We start from the raw sequence: 22,610 nt of genomic DNA on the forward strand, positions 1-22,610 counted from the left end.
GGCAAGCAAAACCGAATTTTAAGACCTATACATCCACGTTAAATTTTGACCCTAAACTTACGTGAATTGATTAAAAATAAAACTGGATATCTTCTCATTTGATCACTTTAATGAGAACGTGACATGATATTACGCAGACTCACTTAAGCACGACGCTTAGCAATTAAAGACCTCTGGTGCTTCGAACTTTTGACAAGTATAAAAACCTCTTATAGTGAAAAAAAAGGTCTGCATCTTTGGAGTGTACTCTGACAGCACCCAATTATTGGATAGGTAACTTCAAACTTTGTTAAGTTTCATTCAAATTTTTTAAATTCAAACTTTGGAAATCCATAAAATTTTGTGAAGTTTTTTATATTTAAGTTCAATGAAAAATTTTAAAATGACATGGCAAACAACACATCTAGGACACTAAAACCATTGAGCAGCCGCATTTGGACTCAAAATTTGCAACTCCTGAGAGTAATCTCAAAGTACCCAACTACAGGCTTGGGAATTTCAAATTTTGAGAAACTTCAAGTTAGATCTTTCTTAAAAAATTTTTGAACTGACCATAAAAAAACGTCATTTCTTGCAAACTACAAGAATTTTAGCAGCCAGATTTGAGGGCAAGATTCGCAACCCCTGAAAGTACCCTGGCAGAGCCTTGATATAGAGATGGGAACTTCAATTTTTTGAAGTTTTTTAAATATCAACTTTTAGATTTAAACGTCGAATTTAGACGAAAGATTTATAACTCGAAATGATTGAGTGTATCCACTCAGACAAAACTACAAGGTTGGGAATTACAAATCCAAGTTTTCTGAAAAATTAAAAAGAAATCATAAAATACGTCATATCTTAAAAACGACATAAATTTGAGCTGTCAAATTTAGAGGCTAGATTCGCAGTCCTTGAGAAAACTTTGACAGCACCCAAATTACAATGTTGGGATTTTGAAAACTTCGAAATTTCAAGTTTTGAAAACTTTTGAAAGAGTCACAAAAATCGTCGAATCTCATTAACTAAAATGATATGGGTATTCATAGTTGGAGGCCAAACTGGCAACTCCTGGGAAAACCTGAAAACATCCCAGAGTCGCTAAATTCAAACATGGTGAAAAAAACACTGAAAAATTGAACCATTGCAATATACGATATAGCTTACATGTAAAAAACGCTTTCGATAAACATGCAAGAAATGCTTTCGAAAAACTAAAACATGGCGAGATAGTGAAGACCGCATTTCAAAACATAAAAGATAACTGATAAATAGTTATTAAATAGATAGATTAGATTGACCCAACTTTGTATTTTTCGCGCGTATTCCTACAACAATTTAGAAGAGTAACTTCACTTTTGAAAAATTGTAAGTTATTCGGGATGTCGTAAAATAAAACAAGCCGACTCCTTACCACTTCCTCCTTTTTTCAAAACTAACAAGGTTAATAGGTGAGGTCAGGTCAGTCTATTATTTGCTATGATAAACAATGATTTTCACTCTATCTAAAATTTGAAAGTTTGGAACTATTTCACATGGACTTCATTGCTTTGTTATTTTCTTTTTAAGTTTGTCTGATTCCAATTAATTAGACAGATTTTCCGACATTCCATGTTAGCAGGTTGCAGAATTGAATAAAAAATGGTGTTGAGGTGGTTCATGCAGGTTAAACTATTTGAGAAACTATTCGAGTGTTTTCCAAGCTTCGTTTAATTTATGTCCGGTTGTTTCCTGTCGCTGCCTGTGTGCTGCTGTCTAAGTCTTTTGTCGCGGCTAACCGCATGGTTTGTAATTGAATTAGGTGTGATGCGTGTTTTCCCTGCCTTTTGTCCTGAGGTATTATTGTCCTATGTGACTGCTAGTTTCTGTTTGATTTTAGTACGTTGCGTGCTACTTCTTCTTCTTCTTCTAGGCGTTCGGCTCGTTCGAGCCATGCCCTCTCCCCCTGCATCTGTCTGTGTGTTTGGCCATGTTTGTCGCCGACAGTGTCCTGTTGCATTTGCTACATTCCTTCTTTTTTGCTATGTATTTTCTGGGTTTTTCAGCTTCTTGAGGGTTACAGACTTTGACGTGATTTTTGTATGGACCTTCTGTCTTCCATGTTTTCTGGCAACGACTGCACGTGAAAGAGTGCGAGGCTTCGGTGTGCATTCTCTTTATGTGAATCTTTAGTCCCCCTACCGATTTGCAAACCTTTTCACATATGTCACACTGTAAGTTCGTCGGGGGGAGATCGAAATTCCTCTTCTCTAACTTTTCTTCCCCATCATGGCGATTCCCTTGTTGGTACTCCCATTTCTCCAAGTGGTCCATGCGTATCTTGATTCTTCTTTTCCATTCTTTTCGGTCTAAGGCAAATTTAGGGGCTTCGGTCCAGTTGATTCCGGCCTCCTTGAGCAACTTCCTCCAGTAGAAAATGGTTTTCCGTTTGTAACCTGGTCGCTTCTGGATTTCCTCGAGGCTGCCCAGCCACCCTAACACCGCCATTTTAACCGTCCTTGCGTTGCTCATTCTTAATATGTGGCCTATCCGCTCTAATGTACGTTTCTCGATCTTCCATCTCAATGATCTTATGTCGTACATGTTCCGGATGTCCTGCATATTAACCCCCTCAAAATGCATTTGTTTCAGCGGTGGACCCTTTTTATTACTCCAGAGATATCTATACCTTTTATCTATCCACGACTGAATATTATTGATCTCTTGGTTATACCACGGCCGAGTAGCGCAATCGAATAGGAGCCCACTTTCGACACATGCTTGCACCACTTGTGCTTGTTTCTTTCTGGGAAGTTTACTTTTCAGAAGTTGCGAGCGGCATTTTGCCCATAGGTATCCAGCTCGCTTTTTTCTATTCATTAGGTCTTTTTTGGGACCTAGCCAACAACCCAACATGCGTATTTCTTCTGCTTCTTCTGATCCAAATAAAGCCTTTTCTTCTTTGTCTGTGTTGTTCTTTTCCTCAAATTTCTCCATGACTTCTTTGATAATGTTAACGCCCTCTTCCAGCTCTCTTTGCTCGCCGATGATAGTGGTATCATCTGCGAACAAGGATATGGTTATGTTAACAGTTTGCGTCTCGCTGTTTGACTTTTCGATCTTGTTTATATCCGGTATATTGCTGCCTGGTATCCATCGCCATTTTATGCCCGTCTGTCCATGTTTCGCGTCTGATATCTTTTTCCGTTCATTCTCCGCTATGCGCATTACCACTTGGTGATAGATATTGAATAGACATGGCGATGTCGAGCAACCCTCCCTGAGACCCCGTTCTGGGATCCATTCCTCGCTATCTCCCTCCTTCCCTTTCACTTGGTAACTGGTTGCCTCGTGTAAATCTGCTAGGGATTCTGGGAAGGGTCCTTTCATCCCGTAGTTTCGCAGGATTTCCCAAAGAGCTGGTTTGTTCACTCTGGGATACGCTTTACGTAGGTCCAAAAGCCTTGCTTCGGGGTCAGTATGTTCAATTTGAGGCAGGTTCCAGATTGCTCGCCTCTTCTTTAGATCGTCTGCGTCTTCTGTTATTCTGACCAGGATTTGTGTTGCATCCGCAGTCGACCTTCCGGTCCTGAAGCCGCTTTGATTGTCATCTAGAATATTTAGGCGTTCTGTCCACTTTCTTAGTCTTTTGGACAGAATTCTTGCCAGGATCCTGCTGCCCATGGCCAATAGGCAGACTCCTCTATAGTTGTTTACATCATTTTTTCCGCCCTTCTTATGTAGGGGTACTATTTGTCCGTTTTTTAGGATTTCGTCCCATGTCGGGGCGCGGAATAAGAACATCTTTTTAACCATGGCCACTATTGCTGATTTAATATGTGGGCTGGCCAATTTGATGTACTTTATGCGGACATTGTCTTTTCCGGGCGCGGACTCCCTTATTTCACTGATGCAGTCCTGTATTTCCTTATCCGATGGGGTCTCATTTAGCAGGTTATTTTCTTCGATATACTTCTTTTCCGCTCTGTGATCCCCCATACGTGCAACAGTATCCATTAGAAGCTGAGGGCTGATTTCATATCGGTTTTTCGATACTCCTTCGAAGTGGGCTTTGAATTCATCAGTTGTGAGTGTTGTGCCAGTATCCGGTTTCCTATCTCTGCCGCCTAATTGGCGTAGTGTTCGGTACATGGTGCCCATATCTCCTTTGATGTTGGCCTGTTGGCATTCGTCTAGGATTTTATCCCACCATTCACGTTCTAATTCTTTCAGCTTCCCCTTCATTTTAGCCCTTGCTTTCCTAAGGTTGTCCCTATTACGCAGTATATCTTGGAGTGGACGGTCTTGCTCTAAGGATTCGTTTCTATCCCTCACGGCCGAAGCTATGGAATTATGGAGCTGTGACAGCTCATCTTCGTGGCCGATCGTCCACGGATTCGCTATCTGCCTGGTTCTCTTTCCACATACCTTTAATGCAGCTTGCGTTAGCGCTGTCGCTATTTCGCTCCATGAGCTATCCTCGTCCACCTCCTTTGTCTCGGTCTCCTTTTGGAATTTTAGAGCTGTCTGCTCAGTACTCAATTTCTCCCAGTTTATTGCTGGTTTCCGTGCTACTCTTGTTGGTCTGGACCTCTTTGGGATTTTTAGGTGGAGGGATACCGGCTTGTGGTCCGATAGCGTTAGCTCCTCGGTAATTTGTATCCTTTTTGCATGCCTGTGCCTTTCTCCTCGCCTCATTATAAATCCGTCCAGCTCATACCATCTGCGGTGGCTGTGGTTAAACCAAGTTCCCCTTTTCCTAAGGTTAGAGAAAGAGTTTATCCATTGGAGATCGTGCGCTACACACCAATCGAGGAGGTCTCCTCCTGCTTCGGTTGTTGGCGTGGTTAGACCATACCTTCCATTTGTTTCACAGGCTCTCCCTTCCAATGTGAGCATTATGGTCCCCTCCAATTATTAATACCTTGGTCTTGGGGGTTCGGGCTACTTCATTTTCTAGGCAGTGTCTATATTCTATATTATATCTATATTATATATTCATATAATCTTTAGTGTCTTCGTCTCCTGGAGCCTTGTTTCCTACGGTGTTTTGAAATGCGCTGTTGCGTTTGATTACTTGACCCTGATTTTTTTTATATTCACAATTATTACAATTGATAGTCTTTCGAGGGCTGTTATCGGCTTGTTGAATCTTGTCGAATTCTTTTGTGAAAATTTTGCTGTTATGGTTGTTTTTAGTGGTTGCGGCTTATCTTTCGTTTTTCTGGTGGGCCAGTAATTACTATTTCGACTATGTTCAGATGCGGTCTTTGAAGTGTTTCATTGCCCGTTGGTGTTAAAACCTTTCGTTTATGAGTGTCGCTTTCGTTGGCCAAAACTGTGGTCGTTTTTTTCTGCTGGCGAGGGCCAATGCCGACGTTAAATTTTTATCGGTTTTGTGTTCATTTGAAAATTTTCCGAAGTTATGGGTGACGTAATTGATAAACAGAATGATACGCAGTGATTTTTATTATGGAGTGCTGCGGATTTTTGATTTTGCTGTACGATGCTGTGGACTGTCGTACCTGCTGATATTTGTACCGAACGACTCTTAAAAGCGGTGAATCGAAGCGATAAATGTCTCTCTAGGCAGATATTGGGTTAAAGTTGTCTTGGCTGTTCCGTTGAATTTGCTGCACATTCTGAAGAATTTTACGATTGCTGCTGTAAGTCTAAAGTCCTCTTGGTTGAAATAAAACAGTATTCTGGTGTTCTGGGATTTGTTCTAATAATTCGAGGCTTATTCTGTCGATTGCCGTTCTTAGCATGACTGATCCTATTTCAATTGTAGTAACTGGCATGTATTTTTTTCCTTGCAATAGTTTTGATAGATGCTGTTGAGGTCTGTTTCCAACGACAGTTCATTCGTGTTGTTTCCTCAGTGGGTCCATGCAAGATGGTGGAGTTAAAATCTACTGCTTTCGAAGATTCGTCCATCTGCATTGCTGATGTTATCGACTTTAAAAATCTGTTGATGATTGGAATTCCGTTGCAACTTGAAAGTGTTCTCTTTTGCTGATGATTTCGAAGCGATTGGCTGCTTCTTCAAGAGTCTAACTTATTCCGCTGCTTCTGCTGTAGATAGTCTGTTGCTCGTTGGCGCAAATGACATAGTTGCTGTCGCCTAATTTCTTCGTCGTTCATCAAGGTCCTGCCATTGTTCATTCAAAATCTGTCTTTACTGAGCTTTGATTGTCGCAGGATGGCTATTTGTATCAATGTTGTCTGTTCATAGTATAATGCATATTGAGTTGTCGCTGAACTCGGGGAAGGCAATGTGGTACAGGTCTAGAAGCTTTTGAGCTAAAAAGCGGTTGAGCTTGTCGCTTTCTGCTGCGCTGAGGCTGATGCCATCTTTGATCAAAAAGTTTTGCAGACCAAAAGCTCTCAAACAATTCCCCATAGGGTGAATTGTGAGATTTTCTGTTGCGGTGGCCATAAAATGCGAGTCGAAGAATCCTCCGGTTAAAATCTGCCTGCTGTGTTTTGTGTCAGGTAGTTCTAAAAAGTGTGCGGTTTTCTGATATTTAGCTATTTGTACCTCCAGTGTCGAGAAAAACGTACACGCCGATGAAGCTGTGATTACGCTGGAGCGTGATTTAGGCGATTTGATTGATTGGGCCGCTGAATGGTTCCGACATGCGGGCGCTGATTTCGTCGATCATTCATCGTGCAATGATGAAGGATGAAATTGGTTGCATTTGCTGCATGTGTGGTTTGATGGACAATCTTTCGCCTGAGGTTCTTTTTCGTCCATAACGAGTTTCTTCCTTTTCTCGAAAGGCTAACCTTGGTACGGGCTGTAGTATGATGGGTGGTTGTTCTCTCCGTCGAGGGGTATAGAGGTTGGTTATAGGTATTTCAGTTTCCCGATGTCCGTAGAGAAGGCTGGTAGATTGATGACCGATATCCGTTGGCGTGTCGAGGTCGCAAGTCTTTGGTGTAATCTCTCGAGTTCTGGTTTTTCTGTTGCGGCCGCGTGGATGCTAAATGATCGCATGCTAATGCAAAATAATTCATCCAAATATTGAAAGCAATCAGGTTAGGCTGGTGGATGCTTTTGGTGGTGTTGCAAAGTTTACGTTTATAGTTCAGTTTAAGTCATCTTTGAACCCAATTGTTCGAAAAGTTTTAACCATATTGCCGGAGATTGTCAAGAATTCCATGAATGAATCCTTGCAAAAAGTTGATGACTGCTTGAAACTCTGGAGTCGGCTAACGAAGTCATTGATGATGTCCGGTCGTTCATATCGCCGTCGGAATTCTTGGGGAGTGGTGCTTTACAGTTGGTTGTTGCAAGCGAAACCACAATTGCTCGGTTGGCTTTCCCTGTTTTCAGTGTCGGGAGATGAGTCACCTTGTCAGCATTTGGGGTTGGCTGGTTGTGAATTGCTGCTTGAAACAAACCAAATCACGTGTTCCATTTCATTGGGTTTGAATCGAATGGTTCCATCTTGATCTTTGGTGGTTGTATGATCCGGCTGTAGGATACTTGTTACATCATGTTATCGTTCGATGAACTGAAACTGACAATGGTTCTTGTGTTGAACTCCGAGTGTTTGTTTAAGTGAAGGCTCTTGTTGTTGGCAAGTGTCGTTGATGTTGGAGGAATGCGAGTTTCATGATTATGCTCTTATTATGTTGAGAAAAGTGATCCTGCGTGTCTATTTTCCGGTTCACCGATGCCCATGGGAGGTTGCATTGACGGGTCTGATATAGCTTGGGGAGCACTGCGATATGTCATTGTAATGTGGAATGGTTGACCAAATGTATCAGCGGGGGGCTGCGTTGCTGCATGAACTGTTGCTGCGGTAGATTGAGGTTCACTGGTCGATGTTATCAGTGGGGGTATTCGCTTCTGCTGTCAAGTGATCCGATGGGTGCTGTTGGTAGGAAAAATCAGCTGTGTTGGGGCCTTGAAGTAATTTGCCTCCAGTATTCTGCTGTTGTGGAGTTGTATTTTCTCGTAGTATTTGTCTGAAGTCATCCATGACTTCGTATTCATCTTGTATTTCCGTGAGACGGTTGATGAGTTCCTCTGCAGTGACGTATTCAGTTGTGTGGTCCACAAGATAGTAGGTAGCGTCTTCTAATTTGCTGAGAACTTTCTTCCTTTCCGTCTCTGAGTGAGCTATGTATGCAATTCAAATTGATATCAGTAATGGCTTTTCGTACTCGTCTGAAGAGGCGCTCTAGTTTGGTGACAAAAAAGCTTCTCTGGGTAGAGTGGTTGTTTTTGGCTTGGCTAGCTCGCGGTCGCTGATCGTCGTTGCAATTGTCGTTTCCAGTGGTAGCTGTGACCTGCCTTTGGTAGTTCCGCCTGTGCTAGGCAGAGATTCCTAAACTTGAATGGAACGAAGTGACAAGAACAATGACGCGGTACATATATTTCAAATAAGTATATCGAAATGAACAAGTATATCGAAGTATATCGTTACAAATGTTAGATAGTAGATCTTCCGATTCTTAGACAGGCGGAAAATAATACCAACCAGACGTAAAGTTAACGTCCCTTTAACAACATTTTTAAAATCCTGAGCAACTGCATAATGAGTGTCCATTTCTTGACACTGAAGACAAAATTGTGTTGATGACAGCTGTGTCAAGGAGTAAAGCTGATGTGTGTTTTCTGGAGGTTTAGCTGATTGCCATGAAGAAAATGAACGGTGTAAATAGCTCAATCAGTTCTTTTCAACAATAGACGGTGATTTTTACTCTTTCTAGAATTTGTATGTTTTGAATTATTTGGCTGCACGTGGATTGCAATGCTCTGTTATATTTCGTTTGTCTGATCCCTTGTAATGGGGTGGATTTTCCAATTTCCCCTGCGCTGAACAGCTTGGTTCGAAGTCAATTATTGCAATTGGCACGTTGCAACAATCAGCGTATAAATGTAGATCAAAACGCCAGCTCTTTGGAAAGAAACAGAATTATACCTACTCTAGTTATCTCACGAGCAGAGTAAGGTGAAAAAGAGCTCATCTTTTCGACAAAACCCATAGCTGAGTAAAGCAGTTGAAAAAGAAACACTAGTACTCACGGACTTGAGTTGTATGAACCTCTCCTGTATCTCGCTGATCTCCCTACTCATCTCCACCTCCTGCTGTCTCTGTCGCTCTCTCAGCTGCTCATTCTCATTCAACAGGTAGTCTATCTCTGCCTGCATCTCCTCATTCCCCCCACCCACACCAACGGCAACAGGGGACGTCCTATGCAACAACAGCAATTAATTTGAGTCCTGACAGCGCAGGCATTTTTCTTGCCAGAACCCTCTCAAAATTGTAGTCTAAAAAATGCATGAGGCGCAAAGTACTTGACTCAATGGAATATTTCATCCGTTATGGTTTTAAGCGAGCTAGCGAACTCATTTAACGACCACTAAAGCACATAAGATTCAAGAACAATCATTTTTCTCCGAAATACTAAACCCCCATCTGTATTTGTCTATCATTGCGAAACTCACGAGAAACTGTTTCATCTAATAACTTATATGCTGACTAACACTATGCTGACTTATATAAACACAGAGGCGAAGCGAACAAAAATGAGACGGAAATAACATAATCGAAACAAATCATCTCAGAAAAACAGTCGCAATATACAACAACCAGTATTAGAGAAGCTTTTAGTATAAACGAGTGTCGACAACAAGTGGGTAGATGCCCATTGAGCCGAAAACAAGTAAAAAACTGTTGCCATAAAAAACTTCGAAAAACAAATTTTACACAGAGGCGAAGCTGGGCTTCGCAAACGCTTGCGCGAACACGACAAAAAGCAATAAGCCTCGAATTAGAAAAAATTCTTCAACGTCTCAGATTCTTCCGCACTAACCATTCAACCGCGTTTTTTTTTCAATCACATTTTTTTTTTCAATTTCATACGTACTGAAAAAACATAGCCAACTGACCGTTGGAAAAATCTTTCAAATTTCAAAGAAAAAAATAGATACCATTTAAGCTCTTTGAATTTCTAGAACAATTTATGATTGGCGCTTTTTTGATAACATTAACCCAACTAGATAAAACTGGATCAATAGGTAAATAAGAGCTATTTACGTCACTTTCAGCAGATGAATTTCAATTGAACTCAAAAAATGCATATATACCTACGAGCATTCATAAATGCATTAATATGTCAGAATGCACATCTGTAGTTCTTAAGAGCATTTTTAGACTTTTCCTGAAAAACAACCCAAAAAAATCACCAAGACCTATGTAAGAGTCTTCACTATGTTCATTTTCTTAAAAAATAGCGTCAGGCCGGTACTCGAACCCAAAACCTCAGTGTACACAGGCAACTGGGAATTCTTGAAGTTGCCCAGGATCACTAATAAAGCAATTTCACAATTTGTTTATGTGTTACTTACTGTCTTACCAGTGAGAAAAGTTGTTTAGTGGAAAAAAGTCTAATTCCCGATTACAAGAAACTTGCTCTAGCAAGTGTAGAAAGAAAAAACAACTCACGTTTGTGACGAAGGACTATACATTTCTATCTGGGGTGGTAGAGGAGGTACTTCAGGTGGACTTCTCTTGGGAATGACGTCGGGTGCTCTCCCCAAGGCTCCCAGAGTGAGGGAGGAATTTGCTGCTCTGGGAAGGAGCGGAGGAGGCGCGGGGTCCTGCACATCAACCAAGGTTCCAGAAGCACTTGTCCCGCCAACCTAAACCAATCGAATCAATATTTTTGAGCATATTGACGGGGCATCAAACCTTATAATGTAGTCTAAGTTGGTAAGGAAAATAAATAAGCTAAGGCAATCAAATGGTCATTACGAAAAATTAACGGCAAAAGTCTTCAGAGCAGACTCTGTTCTAAAAACAATTTAGCGATTCAATCTCGAATTCATCGCAATCTGCAAACTCTTAGAAGCTCAATATATGTCGGATCCAAAACTTTTTTGGAGCCTTATCTTTTATGAGATGAATGAACACCAAATTTAAGATTTCATCAGATTTCAACCGTTGCTTTCATGTCATAGTTCAATTCCACTGATATCAACTCTAAATTTACACTGCTGTCGTCTTCGTAGTAATAATCGTAATCTCCTTGTTCTGATGCAGGCTGCTTGATTATTTCCACTGGTGCATAATGTTGTTTGGAAGCTGTTTTTTGAGCCACACGCGAGAAATCTGGCGCCACCTATAAAGATTAGAGACATTAATTGTTCAAAGTTTTTTTCCATTACTGATTCACTTCTATCGTGTTTAAACAAAATATGCACAAATTATAGAAATTTCAGTCATTTTAGACGGAGATTATCATTATAAGGAAAAAATTTATATATCTTAACAGACTCATGTCAAGTCAATAAAAAGTCACTTACACTTAGTGAAGGAAGATGCATGAAAGATTTCACGTAAGTCAGTCTGGCAGCTTCTGAGAAAAATTGTTTTGTCCTGAAAGCGAAAACTCATGATAACTTGAAAAATTTACAATTTTTAAGTACAATTTATTCCAGGATCTAAGCAGACTTACGGCTGGAATAATATCTTGAATCGATCCACATGTCCAAGCAAGAAGTCGGATGGAAGAGCTAAAGATCCAATTCGACAAATATTTAGATGTTACATAAGGATAGTATGAGCGAATCTCTGTCATTATCTCAACGTCGAAATAAAGCTCGAATAAGTTCTTTTAAGACTTCGTTGTTTCAGACTAGAGAATTGATCAAGTTAACATTCAGCCCCCAAATTGACCAAGGAAGAATCCGTGACGCCCACCCCACAATTAATTTGGATTAAGACTGCTCAGCAATTCGTGTGAAGTATTCAATTCTGATTGCCTGAAAATTTAATTCCAAAAACGTAGCCAACAAAGTGTCAATCATCTCAAAGAAACCGAACAAAAAACTAAACATTTCTTAAAGAAAAAAAAACATTTGGCCTTTAACTTTAACAAAACAAACCCAATTTGAGAAAACTTGATCAAAAGGTAATTTGTGTATTTCTCTAGGAAATCATAAATTTAAAATCGACATTTGGAACTAAAGTCAATCACATTCTTTATGCCATTTTTTTTTGTTATTGGAGAGCTTGTCTGTTTGAATTTGAATTGAACATAAAAATAAATCAGATTCAAACCACGAAAATTCAAGCTTGAGTGTGAACAAATTTTAGGATTATGCAATACGGTTTGCTTGTTTACGGGTGTACGTCTTTCTCTAGGGCAAAAGAAACTGATCAAAAGATTTATTTCATGCGTAAGTTTGACAGTATAACAGATGAATTTCAATATAACTAGCATGTAACGCACCTCCGGTGCTTCCAGTTTTTATTAACTCAAAAAACCAAATATATTGGAAATAAGATCTGCATCATTTGAGTGTACTCTGACAGCAACCAATTACAGAAATTAATTGAAACTTTGAAAAACCATAAAACTTTGTGAAGTTATACTTAAGTTAAAATGAGCCAAGAAACTTCAAATCTCGGAAACTCAAATCAATTGAAAAGTCGCATTTGTAAGCAAGATTTGCAACTCCTGAGAGTACTCTTACAGTACCTAACTACAGCGTTGGGAAACTCAAATTTTGAGAAACTTCAAACTTAAGTTTTCCAAAAAAGATATATTTTTTTTGAAAAAAAAACGTCACATCTTGAAAACTACCAAAATTTGAGCAATCGTATTTGAAGGCAAGGATCGAAACCCCCGAAATTACTCTGACAGCCCCCATCTATAGGAAACTTTTTTTGAAAAAATCACATAAAACGTCATATCTGAAAAACTACAAAAATTCGAGCAGTCATATTCGGAGGCAAGATTAGCAACCCCTAAGCGTACCCTTACAGTTTTCAACAGCAGGAGGGATGTTCAAGCTTTTGGAATTTTTCAAAATCTAAGTTTTTTTTTGAAAACTTTTGAAAAAATCGTAAAAAACGTCATATCTCGATAACTACAAGGATTCGAGAAGTCAGGTTTGGAGACAAGCTTTGCAACTCTAAGAGTAACCTGAGAGTACCCAAGTACAAGATTGAGAATTTCAAGTTTTCGGAAATTTTTTTAAATTAAGTTTTTTAGAAACTTTTGAAAAGTTTCGAAAATTGCCTTGTCTCGTAAACAAAAGGCTTTGGTTATTCAGATATGGGGACCAGAATCGCAACACCCGGGGAAACCCTGAAAGAATACCAATATTTAGTTACTAATTTCAAACTTGGTGAAACAAACGCTGAATTTAAACTGGAAAATCGAAAAAATATATATCTTACCTATTGCAATATACGATATAGCTTGAACGTGCAAAAATTCTTTACTTAAACATGCAAAAATAATACGTTGAAAAAGTTTAAACATGGCAAGATAGTGAAGCCCGCATTCAAATATATAATAGATGAGATTTGTCAGTCGAATGAACAATATGCATACGATCTTTTAAAATTTTTTCTTCGATCAGTGAACAAATTGCATTCAAATAATTTTTTGAATCAATTTTTTGCAGAAAGTGAATTTGCTTATAATACCCGTAGATTATTATTTCAAGCTTTCAAAAAAAACCAGCGCACTTAAGAAAATCAAATATGCATTGCTGCAGAACCGTGGAGCAAAACTTCTCTCATCGTTCTATACGAAAATCATTTAACACCAGACAATTTTTGACAAACTAACTGTCAGCTAGTTTTTGTGCACAAATTAAAAAACAATTACATTCTAGGAAATCCGGATTTTTTTCGGAGATTTTTAATTTCTTTATAAAATTTAATTTTTTAAAGCCCGTATTTGGATGCTGTCGAGTGTTATACGTGTTGTTGCGAGTCTATCCTGAAAAAGTGGTCTTCTGAATCCTTCTAGTTTTCGAGAATCGTTGGTTTTTTTTTACATTCTCCTTTTCATCAACTTTTGTTTCCTTCAAGAAGCACAAAATTGGATAGGCCTGTTTATAAATTGTGACAGATATGTTCTATAGTTGCATTGGGCATCTAATCCCTGGAAAAATATTAGGAAAGATAATTTTGGTTTTTTCTTTCCTAATAATGCCTACCCTTAAATTTTTTTTCTCTTAAAAATAATTTTGGTTTTAAGGGTACGCATTAAGTGGGCACCTTAGCGTGCCTCTCAATAATACAAGAGAATATGTATACAAGAGAAATAAATTCATCTTCTTCTAATTGTCGCCATTTACAAATCGACGCCCGACCACAAATTCGCATTCGCAAGTAAAAATATGGCCGACAACGCTTCTGGGAATAACTGAAAGATTAGAACTTTGAGTCTACAAAATATCTTAAGTGACGCACGCCAATCATGAGTCTACATAATTGCTAACTGACGCAAGCCATTTATGACGCATTAGCAGTAACAGTCAATTTGAAACAAAGAAATTTACCACTAAGTCTCAATTTATAACGCGGACGCATTTTAACTAGAATACGAAAAAGTTCATTAAAAACATCCGACCCTGCCCAGGTTCGAACCCTCTTATTTTGTTGCGCGTCTCCTTCCCTCCCTCTACCCTATAGATCCGTGATACCTTTGAGCTAAAGTGCTATTTGTAATATAAAAGTCTGTGTTAATACTTAGCATTGGCTGTACTAAATTGCTGGTTATTGATCAAAAAGAACATTTTCAAATTCAACACTAATATTTGCGACTTGGTTGGAAAAAAGCGAGTTCATCCTTTGCTTGAGTGATAAACGGAAAGAAGGACTAACTGGAGTGTAGTTTGAACATGCTCCTGACAATGAGGTCGTATAATTGACAAGTATCCTGAATGAGGGGAACCAATGGAGACAGGAAGCACTGAGACTGGGCAGTGGCTGTACCCCACCTCCCTCTCTCGATCACCTTGAAAACTGAAATAGATATATTTTTGCTGATGGATTCAATCCTTGGCACTGCTCATTAAACATTCACAAATAATTATTTTCAGATTTAACAGAATTCAGAGATCAGACTCAACCTTTTAGTGACTACAAAGTGAACAGTTACTTTTAATACTCGAATACTGCAGAGTTGTTCCGGACGCATTTGATGAATAACTATATACGATTAACTTACTCTGTGATTGTAAAGTCAAAGAAGCCTCCAAATAATCAAATAGCTCGGCACAAAGGTTGAATCTAAACAAAACAAAAAGCTCAGTTGAACACACAATTTTCAGGTACAAAAAATGGCTCACTATTTTTTCTTAATAACTCACAAATTATCAGGATGGGAATCGTATTCCTCTTCGAAGGTGGAGATGTTTTCGAAGTGTAGATTTCCAGGAAACAGTGGGTTCTAAAAATCAGTCATTCATTAAAGAAATCAAAAATGGTCAAACATTTTTCCCGTTAAATTATTCCCCACGAAGTAAACCAGGAGACTTTTGAACAACACATCGAAATATTTCAATTTTTGAGTATTCAAATCATGAGTCATCACGAGTTATTTACCCTTTCGTGAAACTTGAGCTTATTCACAAGTAGATCACAATAAAACGCAGTTGTCCTGCCGTATCCATCAGCCATATTAGTCCACAATCTGGATAGGGTATCCAAAAAGGGAATCTGTCTCGCAGAATCCGCCAGTGCATTAGGGTGCCCGTCTCTAAGAACATTATGAGTCACCAGACAGAATTTGTAGGCTGTGACGTCGTGGCCTTGTAGCCCCATTTGCACTACTATGCTCCAGAAGGTGGATGCGCCTCGCTCTCGGTGAGTAGACATTACAGCAACTGAACAGGCAAGTTAATTCGAAGCGGTCAGAAAGAATTCGTAAATTTTTATTCAAAACTTGACCTCAAAACATGCTTCTAAGATTTTGAGTTCGAAACTTTAATGGTTGAATTGCAATACTACCAAATTCCCTTTCAAACGTAATTAATGATATTCTATCATATAACTATTCTAACTAATGATAGTGAGATTAGATGGCCTGCTAAAACTCACTTCTGATGTGTTTTTGCTTCGGAGGTATTTCTTTGTTGTTGATGACTTTGGAGAGTGATGTATACTAAAAAAGGACCCGCTAGAAAATTAATCGATTGACTTGGCAGATTTGCGCTTTCAGTAACTCCATTTAGCTGAATAAGTTTTTAAGTAAATTGAACTTGACCTACCACAGCCTTTGAAAACTCCTCCGTGGTACCTTCAGCAGATGTCAGCGTACTGCTTTTGCGCATTGAGTTTCGCATAGTCATTGTGCTCATGTTTACTAATTATTTACACTACATATCTGAAAACACTGCAAATGCTCAAGTATTTCAATTTTCAACTTTAACAACACACAGGGACGGATTCAGGGGAAGAGGCGGATTACCCCCACCCCTAGGAATTCGATACTCTCACCATCCCCTTTGTTTTTTTACGATACACAGTTTTGGCTATTCAATCCTAAAATGTTTCTTGAGGTGCATACATATCATCCTTACGAGTAAAAACGGAACTTTTGGCTCAATTTTGCAAAAAATTTTTACATCGACGCAAAAATTTTGGGTCTTTCGGCATTCCAGGCGTGCTGCTCGGTCGAAAATTTTATTTTTGAAAATCTGCTTCCATGCCTTATGAAAATCCTAGATCCTGCCTGATTACACTTGATTGAAAAATTACAAAAGGTATTTAAATTAGAAGATCATTAACAGAGGATTAGGATTAAAAAAAGCTTTCAACCGTAACGCTACGGACCCTTCTTTCCATCTTTTTTGATCGAAGTAACGCAAATTGAGAAAAGTTGAGTATTCGGTGTTTTCTATTCGGCTGAGAATTTGAACCCTCGTTTGTAACTAAAACCATCATGTTTTTTTTCGCGCCGTTTTTGCTTTCGTTATTGCAGAGTGTCTTCTATTTAATAAACGAAAAAATTAACGGCCTTCGTCCTCGAAGAAACACAAACTAACAAGAGTGCACAAATGTGTTGTTTCAAATTCGGTACAATAGTTCTAATCCCGATTGAACGGCTCTGAAATGATAAATCATTCATTTCATTCTGATGATTATTTAGAGTTACCTGTTTTTGCGTTAAAAAAGGTAAAAAAAACACATCGAAGACAAAGTTCCTCCCCATTTTCAATGATCGGAACAAAAATCACACGAGCTGAATGAATGAAAAACCATATCGTTCGAAGATACTTCACAAGACTGGTCGTATAAAGGCAAAACCCAGAATGCTCACACTGTCCTTTAGCATCTAAGAATTAGTTTAAGGCAAAAAAAATGTGTTCAATACTTTTTCAATAAGCATTAAACTTCAGTTCATTTTTAAAATCTTCACCCCACACGCTAGTTAAAATATAAAATGACGTCTTGACGGTCTAGTGACATATTAATACGACCAAACAGCTTTTGAGCAGGATTAAATCGTCGCTTAAGCATTATAAACACGAAATATATATCGCGATAATTGTCCCGAGTTGACCATTTGAAAACCACCGAAACTTTAGAAATGATTAAAGAGTATGTATCTTAATAAATGTGAGAGCAAAACGTTATTCCTTTCGGATGAACTTTTCAGACATCAATCGGTCACTTTCTTCGAAAATTAGATCAATGGCAAAAAATTGAAACTTAATTGCGCATACACAACACGAGAAAATGATCAAATTAAAGCAATAAAAAATGAACCTAGTCGAGTAGTTTCCCATTCTGATACTTCTAAGCATAATTAACAGTTAGTAAAGCAGATATAGCTAGATCATGATGTTAAACACCAAGATAAAGCTGCACATCGCAGACTAATGACAAAATAGAAATTTGAAATGCAAGAAAATACACGTATAGCTAGCGAACAGTTTTAAAAAAGTTGAAGCAACTCAAGGAGATTGAAAAAAAAGTAATTAGAAAACGTAAGGAAAAAATATGCTCATCAAGCTCTTCGATTATCAAGAAATTTTTGATAATGCTAGCACAAATACACCTTTAGATTATTGTTTATTTTTTGTTGGGAAATCTGAACATTGCCAACAGATGCTTGGAAAAATTAAAAAAAAAACTCAGGAAAAACTGAAATACAGAGGCGAAGTTGTACTTCGCATACACAAGCAAAAATATGACCGATAACGGTACTTGGAAAAACTGAATGAGTAAAACTTTGAGTCTACAAAATTTCTCAAGTGACGCACGCCAATTATGAGTCTACATAATTGCTAACTGACGCAGGCCAATTATGACGCATAAGCAGTACCAGTCAATTTGAAACAAAGAAATTTACCCAGTAACATGCCTCAATTTATAGAGCGGACGCATTTTAACCAGTAAACGAAAAAATTCATAACAAACATCCGTCGCTGTCCATGTTCAAACCCTCTTGTTTTGTTGCTGCTCTCATTCCCTACCTCTACGCTACAGATCCATAATACCTTGAAGCTTAAGTGCTATTTGTTATATTACAGTCTGTTTTGAAATCCTCAGTATTGGCTGTACTTAATAGCTGGTTATTGATCAAAATGAATACGTTCAAAGTGAACAAATTTTGTCGCAACAAAATTTGCGACTTAGGTTGGAAAAAAAGAAAGTTCATACTATAACAAGCTTTGCTTGGGTAAAGAAGGCAATTGAACGCTTAAGAGCATTTTTCAACTTAAAAAACATCACGTTAACGCTGATACATGTTTCTCTTAAAGACTGTTTTTGCTTAGCCCGTTTTTCTTGAATTTACCTTATTTAGAAAAAGCTGGATAGATTTAGAAAAAGCTGGATTGTTAAAGTTCATACTATAACAAGCTTTGCTTGGGTAAAGAAGGCAATTGAACGCTTAAGAGCATTTTTCAACTTAAAAAACATCACGTTAACGCTGATACATGTTTCTCTTAAAGACTGTTTTTGCTTAGCCCGTTTTTCTTGAATTTACCTTATTTAGAAAAAGCTGGATAGATTTAGAAAAAGCTGGATTGTTAAAGTTCATACTATAACAAGCTTTGCTTGGGTAAAGAAGGCAATTGAACGCTTAAGAGCATTTTTCAACTTAAAAAACATCACGTTAACGCTGATACATGTTTCTCTTAAAGACTGTTTTTGCTTAGCCCGTTTTTCTTGAATTTACCTTATTTAGAAAAAGCTGGATAGATAAGCTTTGTTTTTCGCTGGGAATTCACAAACCTGGAGTTCATTTTTCAAACAAGAAGTCATTCACGTTTTTCGCGAACAGTTTTGCGGGTCGGCAACCCAATTTTCTTGCTGTTATAAAACGAACAGAATTGAACTTAAATTGAAAAGTAAGAGCGTCAAAAAAATTCAAGAATTTTACCGAAAAAAAATCGAACAAAAAATCATCACGACCTATATTAGTGTCAATCACTTCGCTCTTCTACACTTTGAAGTTAACTCAATTTTTCAATACCTAATTGAAAAGCGTAACTTACCTTACTTTAAGCGAATGAATTTGATCTGAACATTAATACATAAAAGTCAAACCAAGGTCCTGAAAAAATCATTACTGCACTCATTGACACTATAAAATTTTTAAAGCATCACGACCTAATACAAACAGGTTCACAACGTTCATGAACACTTAAATACAACTCAACGTGAAATGAAGTCATTCAAATTCATTATAATTATTTGTTAAAACGGAAACATTTCGACAAATTTTTCTCGACATTGAAACAACTTTAATTTTTTTAGAATCGAAAGCACTGAACGAGCTTTTATATCATACAACGTTCAACCCCCTTTGAGTTTTCATTGAATTACTAAAAAATTGGATTCTAAATCCAGATCATTGCGTTTTTGTATCGACAGCCTTCGCCTAGTTTTCTTATACCGAGATGGAAAAAATCCATGACCAGTATCTTCAATAAGATACTTTTATGCTTCAGTTTCCCTTGAATATTGGAGAAAAATCTGAGATCACATAAAACTGAATATGAAATTAGTTCCGAAAATTGAACTGCAGAAAGAAAAATGCCTAATATCACTTCGGCCATCTTTTGCAATTCAACTGAAAAACATAACTGAATCACAGCCACCGAGCGCGGAAAAAGCTGAGAGCATATGGTAAGACGCCCACGGAGCCGAAAATCAAAACAAATTGCCATAAGAAACTATTAGTGCGTAACCCGCACCAACGGTGCTTCAAATAAATTGTTGAACGTGAAATTAGATTCTAAAGGCATTTACAAAAAACAACGACATTTGATGCAACTGTATTTAAATTGGGCCCATCCATAAGCGTTTTCTATTTCATTAATTGAACTGTTTTTGAAACCATCGTTTAAGTTATTTTTCACCCCAACGGTCCTATCTCAAAAGCTGCTTGGAGATTTATCAGATTTAAGAAACTTTAAGCACAAAAAAGGATCATAAAAATCCAAAGCATGCGTATACTCGTTTCACATTTTCTTTCGTTTTGAAATCATTCAGACTTTTATTGAAAAAACTTGAAAAAAATCAGACCTCGGAAATTACAATGGAAAGTTAGAAACCAAAGTTATAATCTCTAGGAGTTCCCTTACAGCACCACAAAACATGTTTGAAAAAAAAAACAAAAAAAGCCTAATAAACGTCTTATCTCGGAAAACAAAAAGATTTGAGCAGTATTCTTAGGAGACAAGATTTGCTATCCGAGTGTACCGTAAAAACGACCTCCATAAAACGCCATATCACAAAAACCGGTCAAATTTGAGCAGTAAAATTTGGAGGCCAGATTTTCAAATCCTGCGCGTGCTCTGATAGCACTCCATATGGTTGAGATTATCAAGTTTTTTTGTGTTTTTAACATCTAAGTTAAAAAAAACGCCAAATCTCGAAAATCAAATAGATCTGAGCAGTTATTTTCGTAGGAAAAAATTGCATCTCCATAGTGTATCATGGAAGCAACACACCATAGTGTTAAGCTTTTCATGTTCTGTTAACTTTTTTTTCAAATCTAAGATTTTGAAAAAAAACTGAAAAATTCTATAAAACGCCATATCTCGGAAACCAGAAGAATTTGACAAGAATTAATTGAAGGCAAAATTTGCAAACCCTGAGTGTACCCTGAGAGCCAAATTGGTCAAAAGAAGCTTATTCGCCATAATTAATTTGTTACAAGGAGCGAAATCTATCCTTTTGTACTTTATATTGCGTGTGGGGGGATGATTTTCATTAAAAATTTTCAAATTAAAAAAAAAAAAATCCATTTTTTTTTCATTTAATTTTTTTTCGTTATTACTGCTGGTCCATAAAACTTAAAAGGCAGTCGGAGCATTGCGATTTTCAAAATTTGATTGTTTTTTTTGTTCCGACTTTCGATACGAAAATGACGAAATATTTGTGCTCGGGGTGGGTTTTTTTTTCTTCAGACAAATTTTGACTTTTTAACTAGCCATTTTTGACAAAATTTTTTTATATCATTCGAAAGGTATTGTTGTCCTGAGCTTAAATTTGAAAAGATATTTCACCTGTGTTCATTTTTCGTAAAGTTATGAGGGTTTAAAGATTGCCATTTTGACCAATTTGGGACAATTAACACGCGCTATATTTCGCGCTGTTAACGCGTAAGCGGAGAGTTAATCCGTCTTAGAAGTCGTTCCAAGTTGGTCAAAAGAAGCTTATTCGCCATAATTAATTTGTTACAAGGAGCGAAATCTATCCTTTTGTACTTTATATTGCGTGTGGGGGGATGATTTTCATTAAAAATTTTCAAATTTAAAAAAAAAAAATCATTTTTTTTTCATTTAATTTTTTTTCGTTATTACTGCTGGTCCATAAAACTTAAAAGGCAGTCGGAGCATTCAGGGCTTCGCCCTGATACGAGCAGTCTTGTTTTTATTTCAAGTTTTTTGAATACTATTGAAACATCAAGAAAACGCCATATCTCGGAAGGGAAAAATAGTTGAGCTGTAATAGTTGCATGTGAAATTGGCAACCCCTTAATGTACCCAGGCAACGCTCAACCATAGGGTTGAGATTCGGCTTTCGCTAATTTTACACTCAAAATTGTATGAAAAAAAATCATAAAAACTCGACATCTCGAAAACCAAAAGAATTTGCGCAGTAAAATTTGAAGGGCAGATTTGCAACTTCTAAGTGTACTCTGAGAATACCCTGACACCAACCCACCATAGGTTTGAGAACTTCAAATTTTTGTTTCTTTTTTACCTAAGCGTTTTTAAAAAAAATAGAAAAAAATAAGCATTTGAGCAGTAATATTTGGAGGCCAGATTTGCAACCCCTGAGAGTACTCTGAGAGGGGTTGCAAATCTATAAAACAATCAATTAAAAAAGGGCCAATATGGGACCCATAAGGACTTCAGCAGTAATATCTGGAGGTCAGATTTACAATCGCTAGTGTAAACTGACCACATCTCACCTTAGTTTTGCGAAATTCAACTGAAAAACAGTGTACAGTTAAAGCAAAAGAGGCTCGAAAATGTTAATGTTCAATATTAAAGCACGTTCGACTAGCCAGGCTGCCCGCTTCGTTCAGGAAAGAGACTAACACTGATGATACGTTAAATGCTACTCTGGGTAAAAATTGGGAGTTCAAAATGTCAATTATTGAAAACCGCATCAATAATAGCACTAGATTAAACATGTGTGCCCACTTTGAGTACTGATTTTTGCACTCAATCGTTGTTGTTTCGCCTGTGCGACTTTTAATGCCTCTTCAAGTTTACGAATTTCGGCCTCTGCTTTCACCAGTTCATTCTGAGTTGGACGCTTGTAAAAGCCTATTTTCACAGAAATTTCTGCAGACTTTGCGTCGCGAACTTCCTCGAGTGACCGCCTTTCTCTTTCATTTTGTTTACAGTTTGCACTGGC

At 37.8% G+C, this 22,610-nt stretch overlaps 1 protein-coding gene across 1 annotated transcript in view; it reads right to left on the reverse strand.

Moving 5' to 3' along the window:
- LOC134844621 (huntingtin-interacting protein 1-like) overlaps positions 1-22,610 on the reverse strand; it is a 477,037-nt gene that overhangs the window by 27,555 nt on the left and 426,872 nt on the right. Inside the window, exons 2-12 of the mRNA XM_063861395.1 lie at positions 15,992-16,109; positions 15,822-15,885; positions 15,327-15,607; positions 15,092-15,171; positions 14,950-15,011; positions 14,604-14,744; positions 11,434-11,491; positions 11,282-11,354; positions 10,969-11,097; positions 10,422-10,618; positions 8,999-9,167 (exon numbers count right to left, since the gene is read on the reverse strand). Coding sequence (XP_063717465.1) covers positions 8,999-9,167; positions 10,422-10,618; positions 10,969-11,097; positions 11,282-11,354; positions 11,434-11,491; positions 14,604-14,744; positions 14,950-15,011; positions 15,092-15,171; positions 15,327-15,607; positions 15,822-15,885; positions 15,992-16,081 — 1,344 coding nt within the window. The 5' untranslated portion in view covers positions 16,082-16,109. The remainder of the gene's footprint in view (positions 1-8,998; positions 9,168-10,421; positions 10,619-10,968; positions 11,098-11,281; positions 11,355-11,433; positions 11,492-14,603; positions 14,745-14,949; positions 15,012-15,091; positions 15,172-15,326; positions 15,608-15,821; positions 15,886-15,991; positions 16,110-22,610) is intronic.

Source organism: Symsagittifera roscoffensis, chromosome 1 (assembly GCF_963678635.1).
Source record: "Symsagittifera roscoffensis chromosome 1, txSymRosc1.1, whole genome shotgun sequence".
Lineage (NCBI taxonomy): Eukaryota > Metazoa > Xenacoelomorpha > Acoela > Convolutidae > Symsagittifera > Symsagittifera roscoffensis.